Source organism: Onychostoma macrolepis, chromosome 05, assembly GCF_012432095.1.
Source record: "Onychostoma macrolepis isolate SWU-2019 chromosome 05, ASM1243209v1, whole genome shotgun sequence".
NCBI lineage: Eukaryota > Metazoa > Chordata > Actinopteri > Cypriniformes > Cyprinidae > Onychostoma > Onychostoma macrolepis.
Window position 1 is genome coordinate 29002256 of NC_081159.1, and position 16132 is coordinate 29018387.

The following is a 16132-nucleotide window of genomic DNA, read 5'->3' on the forward strand; positions in this document are numbered from 1 at the left end:
TTGCCGCTTATCTTAATGTTTTAACTTTCAACTCTTTCATCCAGGTGCCAATTCATCACAGAGTAGCTCCCCCAGTTCCAGCGCACCCAACTCACCAGCAGGTTCTGGCCACATCCGACCCAGCACTCTGCATGGCCTGGGTCCCAAACTACCTGGACGTTTACGTCAGGGTCGACGTAAATCGGCAGGAAGCATTCCCCTCTCACCACTGGCTCGTACACCCTCCCCGACCCCTCAGCCTCAGCCGACTTCTCCTCAGCGGTCCCCATCTCCCTTGCTGACTCACACTGTGGGAAGCACCAAACCCTCTCAGGCCTTCCCTGCTAAAATGCACTCACCCCCGACTATTGTACGCCATATGGTACGACCTAAAAGTGCAGAGCCTCCTCGGTCCCCACTCTTGAAGCGAGTTCAATCTGAGGAGAAGCTTTCCCCCTCTTACGCTGGTGACAAAAAACATTTATGCACCCGAAAGCATAGTTTGGAGGTCACCCAAGAGGAGTCTCAAGGGGAGGCCTCATCTAGAGGGGAGCATATCCCACCATCTATAGAGGAGAGCAGTTCCTGTGAGCCACCCACCATTACTCGGGTGAGGCCTGCTGAGCAGGGTTGCCTAAAGCGGCCTGTCACTCGCAAAGTTGGTCGTCAGGAGTCAGTAGAGGAGCTAGATAGGGAGAAGCTGAAAGCCAAAGTGGTGGTGAAGAGGCAGGACTGGGCTGAGAGACGAGAGTTTATGCAAAAACAAGACACCGTGCAAGATGTGGAAGGTGCTGCTGCTGAAGATAAGGAGTGGAGTGTCCTTACACGTCCCAGTGTGAGACCCCAGGGTTCTGAATCTGGATGCCTGGACAAGTCTACAAATGCTACTTTAAAGGATGTCCTCTACAAAAAACTAAATCCGAGAGTCTGTGAGAGCATAGCTGAGTCTGTCACCAGTGGAGACTGTGTATCACTTTTAAGTGAGAATGGGAGGTCACCTTTATGTCAATCAGATCGTCAAATGTCTCGGGCAATGAAGGAAAGTAATAAACCAGATTTCAAAGCCTCCAACATGGAGTTTGCCAGAAAGAGACAGTCCTTTGAGGACAGAGAAGACTCCTTGTGTCGAATATCCTCTGGTGTTCATGAAAGCATTCATTTCAACACCACCAGGTCCAAAAGTCTTCAACTTGATTCCGCGTTGGCTTTAGAACATGTTAAAGGGGGCATGTGCAACATCCATGGCACTTCTGAAACTTTGGCCCCTAAGCTTTTTAGTGGAAGAGGAGAGAGTGCAGTAGAAAAACTTCAGATGATTGCTTCCGATGGTCCTATCAGGAAGACCTCCTCTGAGTACAAATTGGAAGGAAGGCTTGTGTCCTCTTTAAAGCCACTAGAGGGCACCTTGGACATTGGTCTGCTTTCTGGGCCTCGGGTATCCAAGACTGACACATGTCTTTCCAAAATGGCAGACAGCCATGGTGAAAGTACTATGTTGGCAGAAGATCTTTGTGGAAAACAGCCTGTTCAACAGAAAACCACAGAGAAACAGAAAAGTTCTCATGCAGGGATGTCTGGGACACTTAACCATAAGGACAATGTGTATTTGAGCAGTAAAACGTTTACAAAAGAAGAGTCCATTTCCAATAAGGACTCCACAATAAGTTCTGCTTGCAATGTGGCCTTGCATGATAGAAATAAATTTAATGATGGAGTGAAGTTGCAGATTACAGCCACTAAAGTTGAGTCCATAGACACGAGTGTGAAAGTGGAGACTAGGCTAAAGACGGCTCAGGAGATGAGAGCTGCACGACACAATGCTCACTTTGCTTGTGGGAAAACACCCTCCATCAGGGAAGTCAGCAATGAAGACCAGGAAGATGACATGGAAAATATAGAGGATACATCTCCAAAGCAAAACGAAACTCAGCAGCAGATACAACCAGTTCTTTGTAAAACAAATCAACCTGAGGAAATCCCAGTGTCTTCTGCTGTTCTTTCTCAACCCATCTCTGTCCAGCAAATCCCAGAAGCAAATTCTGGCAAAAATAATAGTAGGCGGAGTGAGACACCAATTAGTTCACGCAGTCCAGCAATGTCTACAGTGAAGGATAGCATAAATAAAGACAAACCAGCTGATACAAAGACCACTGCAGTGATAAAGCAGGTCCATTCATCAGAAAATGTTATGGACAATGCAAGTGCAACATCAAGCCCAACTTTGTCTAAAACCAAGACTGTGATAGATAGAAAGGATAGGGCTGGTAGCACCAAAGACCTTCTCAACATCAATCCAGAACATCTTCAAGATTTGAAGGAAAGCAAAACATCTAGCCGAGTGAAAATTTTGGACAAAAACGTAGAGTCTGCACTGGGAGGCAGAACTGATGGAACACCAACCTCAGCTGCTGACTCAGGGCAGGCTAAACCAGAGATATCGGTCAAAGAAACAGCACCCATCCCGCAGAGTCTATCTTTAGCTTCCTCGGTCACAACATCCACTGAGTCCTCTGTCTCAGCGCCGTCAGATGCACCCGAGACCACTATTGTTAAAAGCTCATTGTCTACCCTTCAAAGTAAAACCACTCCATCTGCCATTGCTGCCCCATTGAAAGACATGCCTGCTACTGATTCCAAATCCAAAGCCAGTGCAAGCACCACCCCACAACTTTCTGAGTTGGCTGAAGTAAAAACAACCACCATCCAACCTCCACAGTCTGATCAGACTTGTGCCAAAATTTCAAGCTCTGTTGGATTGGCAAATGGACAGACAGCAAGTATTTCAACTCAACTCTCCAAACAAATCTCAGACAGAACACAAAATTCCGGTGCATCAAGTGGTAGCAGAGAATTCAGTGTGCAAACCCATCAGTCTCAGCAAGGCTTAAACAAAAATCAACATGCAGACAAAGTAAATGCAGAGAAGGCAAGTAGCCAATCCAATTTAATGGTGAAGGATCTGAAAACCCTGCCAGCATGTGGAGACAAAATGGACTCGAGAGATAAAATGGCTTCTAAAAAGGACTCCAAATGCAGTATGAGTGAAAAGGTTACTTGTGCCTCTAACCCTTCAGTCAAAGCTGAAGTTTCAGAAAACTGTGAAAAGCAGGAAGCCATCTTCAGAAGCCAAGTAAACATGAATATCACATCAATGGACACGGGTTCAAGCCCACCAAAGACTAGAAGTTGTGACGCTTCAACAAAAGACACTGTGCATGTGCAATCTGCAATTAAAACAGAAGAAAAACAGAAATCCAAGACTGTTGTTGATGTAGACACTGAGAAGGCCAAGAAGCAAGTTATGGACATGTCCATGATGGAGACAAGTCCAGCACAGACTGCAATAAAACAGACGCAACCATCTGGTAGTGCTACACTAAAACAAACCCCTTTGAGTTCCAAAAACAAGCCCCGAGTAGACTCTCCTCTTGTTACGCAGTCTTTAGGGAAGGCAGTTGAAGTTAAGGGAAAGCAGGAAAACATAGCACAGCTACAGCCTATTGTCAAAGACAACATGGTAAAACCAAAGGAGCTAAGAGAGTCAGTCTTGTCTACACCTAAATCTCAGCCTCATAAAGACACCCACACTGGTTCTCAATGTGGCTCTGTGCCAGTGTTGCCTGTTCCAGCTGTTAAAATCCATGTGTCTAGTGGACTTCCTCCTGGTAAGGGCAACACTGCTGTAGCTGAATCACTTGGACCTTCCTCAAAGGAACAAGTGAAGTCCAGAATTGATGTTCCAAGATCAGAGTCTCTCAAGGGCTCCAGCACAAGTGATCCCATAGGGAAAACTACTACTACTATATCCAGTCCTGACCCTAAACATGCCTCCAGTGAGTCAAAGGTGACTGACAAACAAATTTCATCCAACCGAAAAGAGCAAGTGGAAAAGAAGAGAAAGGAAACTACTCTAGATACATCGTCAGCACCCAAAACTAACCGCAAAGATTCGTCAAGAGGCATGCCTTTGGCAAAGGATAGTACTACTGTTGAAAAAGATTCAGTCCGTCCTAAACAAACAAAGGATATCCCACGTGGTTCAACTTGTAAAAAGTGATGTATTGTATTGTATTGTAGTTGCCAAGCGTATTGAATTTTAAAAAGACTATGAGGTTGTAAACATCAGTTTTGTCTATATGTAATATCATGAACCCTTTCTATCTGAGGACCGGTGAAGCTGTTACTTTGGGTATTCATAAGAAACCAGAAATTAATTTGTTTGTTTGTGTTGTGATCTATCATGCTCCGTTAATATTATGTCAAAAAAGTGTAGGCTGAATGTTGACTTGTTTTGCTGCTGATTTGTGGTCTTGTTTTAGATCTCGCAAAAGCGCCAAAATTAGTCATTGTATTGTGTTGCGATGTGATGTAACGTGTGGCGTGTGCAATAATTGGGGAGACGGAGTGTAGATGCCTTTTTTAATGATTAAATGAACTGTGCCAATCCTGGTTGAGTGTAACTGTACCAAACAAAGAGCACCTCAACTTTAGAGATGAAGGTGCATGTTAACTGACTGTGTAAAGTAAAAAAAAAAAAAAAAAAAAAAAAAGCTTCACGCTTATTCAGGCTAGTGTTATCATGTACTACACTGGTTTTTGATGTATTTTAAAACCACTAGGAAAATATATGTAGCAATGGTGCTATTGATGTGGCTTAAATTCTGCAAGCAGAACAGATCACTTATTTTATTTTTTTCACTTGTGTTTTTTTCTTTTCTTTTTTTTTTTTTTTTTTTGTGACCTTGTCAGCAAAGTTTTGTTTTGGGTAGTGGTGCACAGAGGGAAAGCACTTTGTCCTGTGCTTCTCACCTGGAACTATTTTATATTGGAATCATCTTATGGTTCTGGATTCGTTGTGGAAGGGGCCTTAGAGTTTTTTGGGGAAATATGACTTGCTGTTCTTAGCAGGTCATGGTGAAATTCACATTCCTTTCACATGCATTTGTAAGGATTAATTTTTATGCAATATATTGTAAATAGAGCAGCATTAATTGTACAGAGGGGTCGGTTGAAAATGAGTGTTGTATGTTTTATATGTATATATTTTGCTATGTCATATTATGTTTGTATACTGTACTCAATGTCAGTCTCCTGGTGATCTGCTCAGTAATTGTGATGATATAGAGTCTAAACTAGCAGAATAATGATAGTCTCACTCTAAAATGAAGTGTACTTGAAGTTTCACTAAGGTATGTAGGGCTTAACCACATGCATTTTCAGATATGTATTTTAAGTGACGCAGCAGAGTTGCTCTCCGAATGTTCATTATACTTGATACCACTAACAAGGAAATCATGCATTTACGTGAAACAGGGACGAGGCAGATGTAGCACACTATATAAAAGGCAAGTTTCAGAGACTGAAGGATTACCCCATGATTAAGGTTTGCTACTATGTAGATTATATACAATCTGTTTTTCAAAAAAAAGAAAAATGTCAAGCTTTTAGGGCTAACATTTGGCATACAGGAACATGATGCATTTCCCCTGGTTTGGTTAAAAGGGCTTATACGGGGATAATAAAATGTGTTTTAGCAACATGTCAGGGCTGGTAGTCAGCGCTTGTGGTAAATGTCAGGAGTTTCACTGCATGTTCGTTCTTCATGTTCCATCATATTCATATTTCTTACATATTCATATGCAAAGTACAGCACTTACAAATGGGGACTGTGTAATACTTTACTAAATGCATTTGTGCTATTAACGTCTCTAGTCACGCAATAGGACTGCTAAGTGCATTCCCTGCACTTTTTACCTTCAAGACCTTTCAAAGCTCTCCTTCCTTTTTGTGCTCAAACTTTAAAAAGCATATTTGTCATTAGTTATGCTTGATTTGACCTTTAAGCAGTTGCATAATGACCACTGAAGGTTAGCATCAGAACAGAGAAGAGGATTAATCATTGTGTCTTTTGATAACATTTGGTCTGAACTTTAAACCTGCTATATCTCTGCTGGTGTGCATACATCTCGTAACAACTTAAAGTAAAGCGACTGTGTATAGTATACCTATATTGTGAAAAATCTAGGCTATATTACCGTATGATATTGAAGTATTTGTGATTTAATGTTTTATGTAAACAGAGTATATATCTGAGCTGAACACACAGGTCTGCATAAGTAACTAAACAACAGAATGCACCATGTCTAATGAAAAGATTGTAGAGATTTTAAAGCGTATTCGCAGACTGACGTTTCAGTTCCTTATAGGCTTTACAATTGTAGCTTAGGAGGTCTAAAGAGCTACAAGGCACCTTAAGATTAAAAACACAACGCTTATTGGGAAATTGGGGAAGAGATTCTAAGCAAACATAATAGAAACTGTAATGATAAAATGTGAATGTTTTATAGGACACATGCATTGTCTGTTCTCCAATATTGATAGTATTGTCATGAATTAACCCCAGACATTCATGTTGTTGGTGTTTCTTTTCCTTCCCTTTTCTGACAATTAATGTTTAAATCCTTTAAGAAGCACATTAAATGTTTGTTTACAACTACTTCATGGATGTATATTTTGTACATTTGTGTTATTTGCCAAATTAATGTGCTGCGTCACAGGCAGTTATGTTGTGATCGGGGGAGTGTGTGTGTGTGTGTGGTGATCGGGGGAGTGTGTGTGTGAGTTCCTCTTAGCAGACACTTGCTGTTGAAGACAATTGGTGTGGTAGCCTAATGTTGTCCTTCTAGTTCAGTATGTTCTTGCTTGTTTTCTGGAGTTTTCTTTCCTCTCTCTATGTGTGAAAACAGTGTTTATGTAGATGATTCTGCTTATCATTGTCTTTTAGGATCTGTGCAATAAGAGATGTGGTTTTGAGTTTTGTATATCACCCACAGAAAGCTCTATGGATGTCATAGATGTTGTATACTAAACAAATATTTATACTTCTAAAGTTGTATAATACTGAAAATAAAAAGGCATGTCAAAATGACCTTTTATTGCATTTTATTGTCTTTTTGTCTTTAAAATTACTTAGACTTGAAATCGCCATAATCAAGGAAGTAGACTTAATGAGACTGCAAAAATACAGTGTTGATCTCCAACGTAAAGCAGATGTTCATGTTTTATGTTTATATAGTCTGCATTTGGAGGGAGTCCAAACAAACTCTTAATTTACAGTTGTGAATATCTTGAATATTTTCTAATTCTCCTGACAAGGCAGAAAATGGCCAATATAATTATGATTGCAACTAGAATTATAACAGATGCAAGTACACCAACAGGTAATTCACACTGAAGTTCGGCATCAATAATCCTTGTTCCTGTGCCATTACAAGTGGTCTCCATTAAGTGTTTTACTTTGATTTTGTTTTTTATAACCCAGTTGATGAACTCAAAGTTGCTACAGTTGCATACCAGGGGATTGTAGCTCAGATCAACAGTACTGATGTTTCCCAGATCCATAACGCTTCCAACATCCACTGTCACAATGGCATTACTGGCATAGTTAAGTTGGAGAAAATGCAGGGAGTAAAATCCAGAGGTGCTCAGTTTGACCAACTTGTTTTCACTCAGGTCTACTTGCCTGAGATGCACAAGACCTTTAAACAAGTTCTCTTCAAAAGCAGTTATTTTGCATGAAGCTAGAACAAGGGTTTCCAAAAGGGGGACGTATTTAAAAAGCTCCGTCTGGGTAAGAACCCCTCCTTGAATTGTATTCCCCTTTAAATTGAGGAGTTGCAAATTCTTCAACCCTTTGAAAATGCGCACGTTTGTCAGACTGGTATTTGACCAGGAAAGATTTAGAGTTTTGAGATTCTGTAGATTGCTAAAAGGTGAGCTGTCATTCAAAGTGTAGTATGAATGGCTGAAGTCCAAGTGCTCCAACTGTGGCGTTGCACTGAAAGGCTGTGAACTCCAGAAAATTTGTGAGCCATAGCTGAGATTCAGGAGCTTCAGTTCACTCAGACCAAACAGCTGGTCATTACAACAAGGTCCCCTGGGATTTACTAAACTAAGACTGAGATCTAGCTCTTCTAGGATTCCGAGACTCTCCAAGCATTTGCTGCTAAAATTAAGTTGCTTTGAATTCCCGCTCACGGACAAGTGCGTAAGCAAGGGAACGTTTCTGGTGTTGATGCTGCAGACATCTTTAAAGCGGTTCTCATCTAGCACCAGATGGGACAATCTAGATGGGCCAGTCATGTTAAATTGCAATGAATCCAGGTGAGCTCTAGTAAGGTCGAGCTTTTTAATCCATTTAAGGCAATCAAATGGGAAATTATTTAGGTCTGAGAAATGCTGAAGCTGGAAATCCAAGTCTGTAACAAAGATCTTGCACAAAGATTGTAGTGCAGCTGATGGTATGTACACATTTGGATCGGTTTCATACAATCCCAGGTTCAGTCTGTTGGTTGTAAGGCCTTCAAGCCCTTTCAGTAGGGAGGAGAAGTTCATCTTGCTAAAGCAGCCACTGAAATCAAGACTACTCAAGTTCAGTGACTTAAACGCACCTGGTTCTATATTGATAAAATCGTTTCCTTTGAAGCTGATGCTCATCCCGTGCACATTGCGGAGTGGTGCTAAATCATCCTCTCTTATCCAGTCAATGGAGTTCATGTCCAGTTGCAGACTGTGTAAGTTTTGACAGTGGAAACTGCTTAGTCCATCTAATGAGCGAATTTCACTTCCCCCAATTTCCAAAACCTCCAAATATGCAAGATTATATGATGGGATGTCTGATAGGCTTTGTATCTTTGACTGAGCAAGGCTTAGATATTTGAGTGCTAGAGGTCCAGAAAAAGCTCTTTCTGCGATGAACACAAGTGGGTTTCCGATTAGGATAAGGTCCACCAAGTCAGACTGATATTTAAAAATGTCTTCATACATGAATGTGATGCCACATCTGTGAGTTTTAGGGTTAGATGTGAGAAGAAGAAACATTAGATTCTCTGATGCACAATTTTATACAGTTCGTCTTGAAATACATGTTGTTTTGCTCACCTTGTCAGGTCTAAATAATTCAAGCTCGTTAGCCTCTGAAAAGTAAAGTTGTAAAGGGCAGGAAGATAGTTGAAGCTAAATTTCAAAATTTGGACAGAATTTGGTATCTCATTTGGAATGACTTGTAGGTCCATATCACTACAATCATAGCCATTTACAACCTGAAAAAAAAAAATAAACTGAAACCAATCACTGAAACATAACATAAAACATAATATAAACAGTATATTAGTTCCATAATCATGCAAAATAAGCCACCATAAATGTACCTGATGACACTGTCTCCTAGCCCATGGTGTTGCTTCATTATGCTGTAAAAGGTGAAACAGAATAGTGTAGCATAACGTGTAGAAAACAAATTGCTTCTCCATAGTGTACAGGACAAAAAGAGAACAGTGTCTCCTCTTCATATAAATATATAGGTAAAATAGAGGAACTTCACATAAAACAAGAAGTGTCCAGCTGTAACTTCCCTTTATGTCAACAATGGTTTTCTGTATGTTTAGAAGCCCACAGGATATCACTGTGATGTACAGAAAGCAAACATGCCATTTTCAACTTTTACCTCTTTCAGTTTGAAGTAGATCAGAACTTTCCAAAAATCAGATTTGTTTTGTTTTGTGTTTTGTTTTCATCCTAAAGGGTAGTGTGCTAAAAGAAAAAAAAAAATCGTTATTGAATATTGAGTAACAATTTGTCTGAAAAAAGTACCTGTGAATTGAATTAAATAAATTTTTATCTACGATTGTGACCGGATCTAATGTGTGTCTATTTCGTACATCAGTTTCAACCAAATTATCTTGGCGTATGCCGAACTATTTGTTGACTATTTGTTAAACTATTTGTTGTAATATAATATTACTATTAGTGTTCAAGGGGGAAATGATTTCCTGGGGGCCAAGACATATTTGCATTGACCTTTAGCTGCATTTTACCCTCAAAGAGAAAATCAAATATTTTAGGTGTGCCTTCTTTATATTTGCTTTATACCATAGTCTGCTTGAATACTCTATTCTGATTGGTAGACAGGTGTTCAGGTAGTTCCAGTCCGATTAATCACCATTCTAAATGTTTGTTGGAACTGGGTACTGACTTGTGGAATCATACTGGAACTGAACACACACCAATCCAATGTCCCTCATGAAGCCTTGCAATAGAAACAGCTTTGCTGTAGGGGGAGTTATTTTGCTGTCTTTGCTCTCCTCTGTAATAGGGTGAAAAATTGTAATGTTGGTAGTTATGCAATCCTTACATCCAATTGAGAGATAAAGGCCACACTTATTGTAATGTACGTATAAATAGAAATAAATCTTTTTTACATTATAGTGTCTCAGTGGGGCCAGAGGATTACTCTGTTTTCAAATCCAAATGTTAATACACAGGACATGACTCCAGATAGGATTTAATGATTCTTGTATGTCTAGTGTGGACCACCAATTGCTTTCATGGATTTGTATTGATATGTGCATTATATAATTATGTATTTGGCACAATTCATGTCTTTATGGATTATCTTCACATATCTAATTTATATAATTGCTAATTTCTCTGTATTATTTCTCATCTTTATTACTAGTTTACAAAACACCTACCTGGATGACTGCTACTGTTTAATCAAAAAGAGCTTCAAAGATACAGCATTCTAGCAGCAATACTGTTAAATAAGTATTGTGGACAGTCATTGTGACATCTGATACATTCAAGCTTTACTTTTACAGTGTTAATAAGAATTTCAAGGAAGCTGAAAAAAGGGAAACTGTGGAAATGATGTACTGACGATCATCTGCATTATGACGTTTCACTCATAAGATTAGCAAAAGTGGTGATTTTGCAAATTTTCCCAAAGCCACTTTTAAGCTCACATGAGCTGATTTCAAGTATTGTGCAAAATAGTGGATTCTACCAGGAATGTGTCAGCAAAACCGCATGAGTCTTAAAAAAATACCTTAACAACCATAATATCCACCGAACTTATGGAAATTCCATACAGTTATTTTTTGCTAACTGTCTTTCAAAAAGCAATTTACAGAGTTTCAAGGTCCTTCAGTAGTATTTAGTGGATTGACTGTGGTATTTTGACAGAATCTGTAGCTGCATTGTCTAATAAAAACATACATGCATACAAAGAAGGAAGACAATGTTTTATGGTTTACAGTAAATGTGTAGAATTGATGATGGTTATTATGATTAGTATTATTATTATTATACACAGTTCAGGACAGTCGTGCAAATAGTAATCACTCTCTATTCTACTAATGAACATTTTTCTTTTATTCTATTAACTACTGACAACATTTATCCAAAATTCCAAATAAACATTGTCATTTAGAGCATTTATTTGCAGAAAATGACAGCTGGTCAAAATTGCAAATGTGATGTAGCATTTTCAGACCTCAAGAAAGCAAGTTCGTATTAGTTCATTAAACAACACAATACTAATGTTTTAACTTAGGAAGGCTTCAGAAATCAATATTTGGTGGAATAATCCTGATTGTTGGGTGACTGCATGCCACTCCTGTCACAAAAATTCAAGCAATTCGGCTTTGTTTGATGACTTGTGATCATCCATATTCTCCTTGATCACATTCCAGAGATTTTCAATGGGGTTCAGGTCTGGACAGGGTCCACTGGCCATGACAGGGTCCACTATCCACACCTTGATTGAGCTGGCTGTGTGGCATGGAGCATTGTCCTGCTGGAATAAATAATAATAATAATACTAATACAGTCCTCAGAGTTCGGGAACATTGTCAGAGCAGAAGGAAGCAAGTTTTATTCCAGGACAACATTGTACTTGGCTTGATTCTTGCACCCTTCACAAAGACGAATGCGCCTGATTCCAGTCCTTGCTGAAGCGCCTCCAGATCATCACAGATCCTCCATCAAATGTTACAATGTGTGTGAGACACTATGGCTTGTAGGCCTCTCCAGGTCTCCTTATAACCATTAGATAAAAATTGGACTCATCAGAGTCTACAGTCCAATCTTTTGCATTTTAAGGATGGAACCAATCTGACACTGCCAGTACACCATATCTTAAAAATAAAGGTGCTTCACAATGTCATAGAAGAATCTTTTTGTCTAAATGGTTACATAAAGAACATCTTTAACATCTAAAGAACCTTTCTGTTTCACAAAAGGTTCGTTGTGGTGAAAGAAGGTTCTCCAGATTATAAAAAGGTAAGCAAGAGATGGTTCTTCTAGGGCATCTCTGTGAAGAACCTTTTGAAGCACCTTTATTTTTAAGAGTGTAAAGCCAGAATTGAACCTTTTCTTTTTCTTCTTTCTTTTTCTCTCTCAAAACATTTCTTTTTAACTCCTTTGGCATGGTCTATAGTTATTTCATGCATTCTTATTAATTAAATTCTAATTACTTTTGATGTACTAGCACTGTTATGCCATCCAGCTGGTCCTATTGCAAGAGAATAGTGATGGTTTGTATCCTTTTTCTCATTAAATAAGATCTGGTTGAGGTGATTTATCTAATCTGTACTTCATTAAGCAGAATGAGGTGTGCCTGTGTTGGAATTCAACAGACACTGGAGTGGAATGGCTCACATGAAGAGATGCTGGTTTAAGAAAAAGTTTGAGTAGTCGCTTAATTTTTTCCAGAGCTGTTCTTGTTTTATTTTTATTTTTCTTTATTTAAAAAAGACCCTTTAACACTAGCACTCTCTATTTGTATTCTTCTACTCTATTCTATACTTTCTTTTTATTTATTAAAAAACAAACAAAAAAACTGTAACACCCTGTTTATAATATATACTGTATATATATATATAATAACTTGACCCTCTAAACACTAACACTCTTTATTCTATTTCCATTCTATCTACTTTTTATTCTTTCTATTCATTATTAAAAAAAAAACCTTGCTACATGTACTGGGACTTTTCACAGCACTTACATATTGTTGCTCTTTTGTTGGTTTGATTGCTTTTATTGTCCTCATTTCTAAGTCGCTTTGGATGAATGTAAATGTGCATATTACATCTTTGTAGTTGCTTAAAATATTTTGAGTTATGAACAATTAAACCATTCAGAACCATTCATAAAAGCCACAATCTTTTTTTTTTTTTTTATATATCTGTGAAACAAGAGCTTTTCCATTTTTCTATTCAAACACTGAAGCATTACCATGTGTATTATTTTGGTGGATGAAGCCACAATTTGGTCATTATATTGCACATTTAATACACACTACCCCTTTTTAATTCTTGGATTAATGCTGCCAGTAATAAAGGATTAGAAATAGAGAAAATCTGCCATGGCCGCATGCTGAAGCATAATAGCACACTGAAATCACACCCCCACATGGTGACACAGAAACAAAATTACCGGAGGGCCTATTCAGCCCACCACCCACATCAGCTGTTCTCAGTCGTGATACTGCAGATGCACTTGTGCCCACTCGCAGATATTACTAAGCAGAAAAAAAATCCTTCCTCCCAGACCATAATCCTCTTAGAGATTTTAATGCTCCCTGCTCTCCCTCCCTCTTAAAGTGAGCTTCGATGAAATGGGGCAGAAAACTGCACTGGGTATTGAGGACAATTGTGGCTACTGTCATAGCTGCACGAATCAGATGTCTCGTACGAGAGGAGCGGCACACAAAGAGCAGACAGCAGGCCTCCTCTGACCCAAATTGCTAAATTAGACTTCAATGAATAACCCTTAATCTCACCCGACTAAATTGAAATCATTCTGACAGCGCTCTTGTCAGAAGTGAATGCAGAAAGAAAGAGGTGGCCATTCCTCCCTTTCGCCTTTTATGAACTGTTCATATCGTGTTTTATGTAACACTTCAACCCCCACTGTTCTTCAAACATGCACTTACACAAATATATCAAGGTGATTGATGAAGAACTGTAATTAAAATCATGTGCTATCATATGCTGCTCTCCAGGCCTATAATACTGTTTGTGATTTCAGTGAGAAAAATCTTTCCAATAGCCTTGAATAAGTTTGCTTCGGAACTCATAATCTTGAAGGCTGCTTAAGAAATACAAACAAATGAGATGTGTTAAGAATGCGTGGGATTCTCTATCTGTAAGCAGGCCAAGGCTTCTGAAAGAAATGTGTGTTTCATTTGTGTTATAGGCCTACGAGTTATTCACAACAGCCAGATGTTGGATATTTAAGAAGCAGAAATTAAAAAATGGTAGTTTTGGAATAAATATTTTTTGGTAGTTTGGAATCAATAGTCCAAAAAAAAAAAAAAAAAAAGGTGATTTAATTACATTATCTTACTTTCAATCTCTTTGTTAGGAATATGGACCTGTTTTGTTGTGTTTTTCCCCATGTGCTCCCCGTGACCCAGTTTCTCCCTCTCGTTTGATTAATCATTTGGTTTAGGTGATTACCCTCATTTAGTTCAGTATTTAAAGTGTTGTCTGTTCCTTGATTCCTTTGTCGTCTGTATTATGTGCTATATGTGTGTTCCTGCCAAGCTCTGTGTTACCCCCTTGATTTTGACTGTTAAAGACTGTTATCCTGAATCTCCTTTGTCTCTGCGCTCCTTTGCTCCTCACAGTAGCACCGTGACACTTTTAGAGTAATTACTGATAAAATACAATAAAGACAATATCAGACTGCTTTGTTTCCCCAGATAAAAATATTTGGTAACACTTTACTTTACATTGTCCTTGTTACTGCATGTACTAAAATCATAACAATAAATTAATAAATAATTATATGCAATCAATAAATCAATGAATAAATAATTGCATTCGACTAACCCTAAATCAAACCCCATAGTAAGTACATGTTGCTAATTAATATTACTCAAATAAATAAATATAGTGCAACAATGACACCTTATTAAAATAAAGTGTAAGCACATGATTCTATTCAGAATTGGCTCTTTAACAAGCAACTAACACTAAACCTATCCCTCAACCTACAACAACTGAATGCTGTATATTCATTTTACAGACAGAAATGCAAAAAATAAAAATAAATAAAAATAATTGTTTTGTTTTATATCTCATTTAAAACATTGTGAACAGTTGTACATAAAATGCAGGTAAATCAACAAAAGTAATAAGTCTATTCAAATATAACAAACAATTCTGTTTGTTGATATCTACTTACTAATTGCCTCAAACAAAACCCTGAATGTCTTTCAAATATTTTATGCAACTAGCCTGATAAACTTTGGCAAATCCAATGATTATGTCATCCACACTAACCGTATCAGCTCTATACTGTCACGGCGCAGTAAGGGAACACACCGTGTAAACAGGGATCTGGGTCCAAATGCAGGTCTTTATTAACTTAAAGGAACAAAAGATGAACAAAAACCACCCCGAGGGGGAAAACAGGCAGGCAGGCAGAGAGCTACAGCACACATAGACAAACCCACACACGATACCAAACATCCAACATTAACAACGTAACAGCACAGGACTGCAGACACCAGGAGACTATATGGGGAGCCAAACGAGGAGGACACAGGTGAAGTAACTGAAACAATAATGAGATAACAAGGAGGGTGGGGTCAGACAATAGACAGGAAAGCACATGGCACAAACAACAAACAATAAGCCATGTGCTAACACACACAGTGACATCTGGTGGCCAACCAGGGCACACCAGCAGGGCCGTGACACAACCCCCCCTTTAAGGAGCGGATTCTAGACGCTCCACACACTAAAACTGAGAAGAGGAAACAAAAAATATGTCTAGGAGAGCGGTGGGCGGAGGCGGATCAGGGGAGAGATGGTGGGCCAGGCCCATGTAGCGGCAGAGGGGACCTGGGGACTGAGGCAGCGCCGGCGGATGGGGACCCAGGGCAGAGCCCGCGCCACCACAGCGGTATGTGTGATTTGCCACCTGGGAACGGGCAATGACAGGCTCTGCCGTTTCGGGAGCCTTGTGTGCGGACACCGCCGCTTCGGGAAAATCGTGTGCGGACACCGCCGTTTCGGGAACCTTGTGAGCGGGCACCGCCGCCTCGGGAGCCTTGTGTGCGGACACCGCCGCTTCGGGAAAATCGTGTGCGGACACCGCCGTTTCGGGAACCTTGTGAGCGGACACCGCCGCCTCGGGAGGAACGTGTGCGGAAACCGCCGCTTCGGAAGCCTTGTGAGCGGACACCGCCGCCTCGGGAGGAACGTGGCGGGCACCGCCGCCTCGGGAGTTTTGTGTGCGGACACCGCCGCTTGGGAGGAATGTGCGGACACCGCCGCTGAAAATCGTGGCGGGCACCGCC

The 16132-nt window shown here is 39.7% G+C and overlaps 2 protein-coding genes across 8 annotated transcripts in view; one reads left to right on the forward strand and one right to left on the reverse strand.

The window, feature by feature from the left end:
- The window catches only part of mast4 (microtubule associated serine/threonine kinase family member 4), a 110923-nt gene extending 104016 nt beyond the window's left edge, over positions 1-6907 (forward strand). For all 6 annotated transcript variants that reach the window (XM_058777582.1, XM_058777583.1, XM_058777584.1 and 3 more), the window contains one exon: positions 45-6907. In XM_058777582.1, the coding sequence (XP_058633565.1) occupies positions 45-4036 (3992 nt within the window). In that variant the 3' untranslated portion in view covers positions 4037-6907. The remainder of the gene's footprint in view (positions 1-44) is intronic.
- An 8-nt stretch (positions 6908-6915) lies between these two features.
- Positions 6916-9554, reverse strand: cd180 (CD180 molecule). 2 transcript variants are annotated; one of them, XM_058777590.1, is made up of 3 exons: positions 9189-9554; positions 8920-9080; positions 6916-8821 (listed from the first exon to the last, which is right to left on the reverse strand). In XM_058777590.1, the coding sequence occupies exons 1-3, from the start codon at positions 9327-9329 to the stop codon at positions 7090-7092; spliced, it is 2034 nt and encodes a 677-aa protein (XP_058633573.1). In that variant the 5' UTR covers positions 9330-9554; the 3' UTR covers positions 6916-7089. The 2 variants fall into 2 exon arrangements, with proteins under 2 accessions (XP_058633573.1, XP_058633572.1); XM_058777589.1 differs by having other exon boundaries at positions 8920-9554.
- Between the last annotated feature and the right edge of the window lie 6578 nt (positions 9555-16132).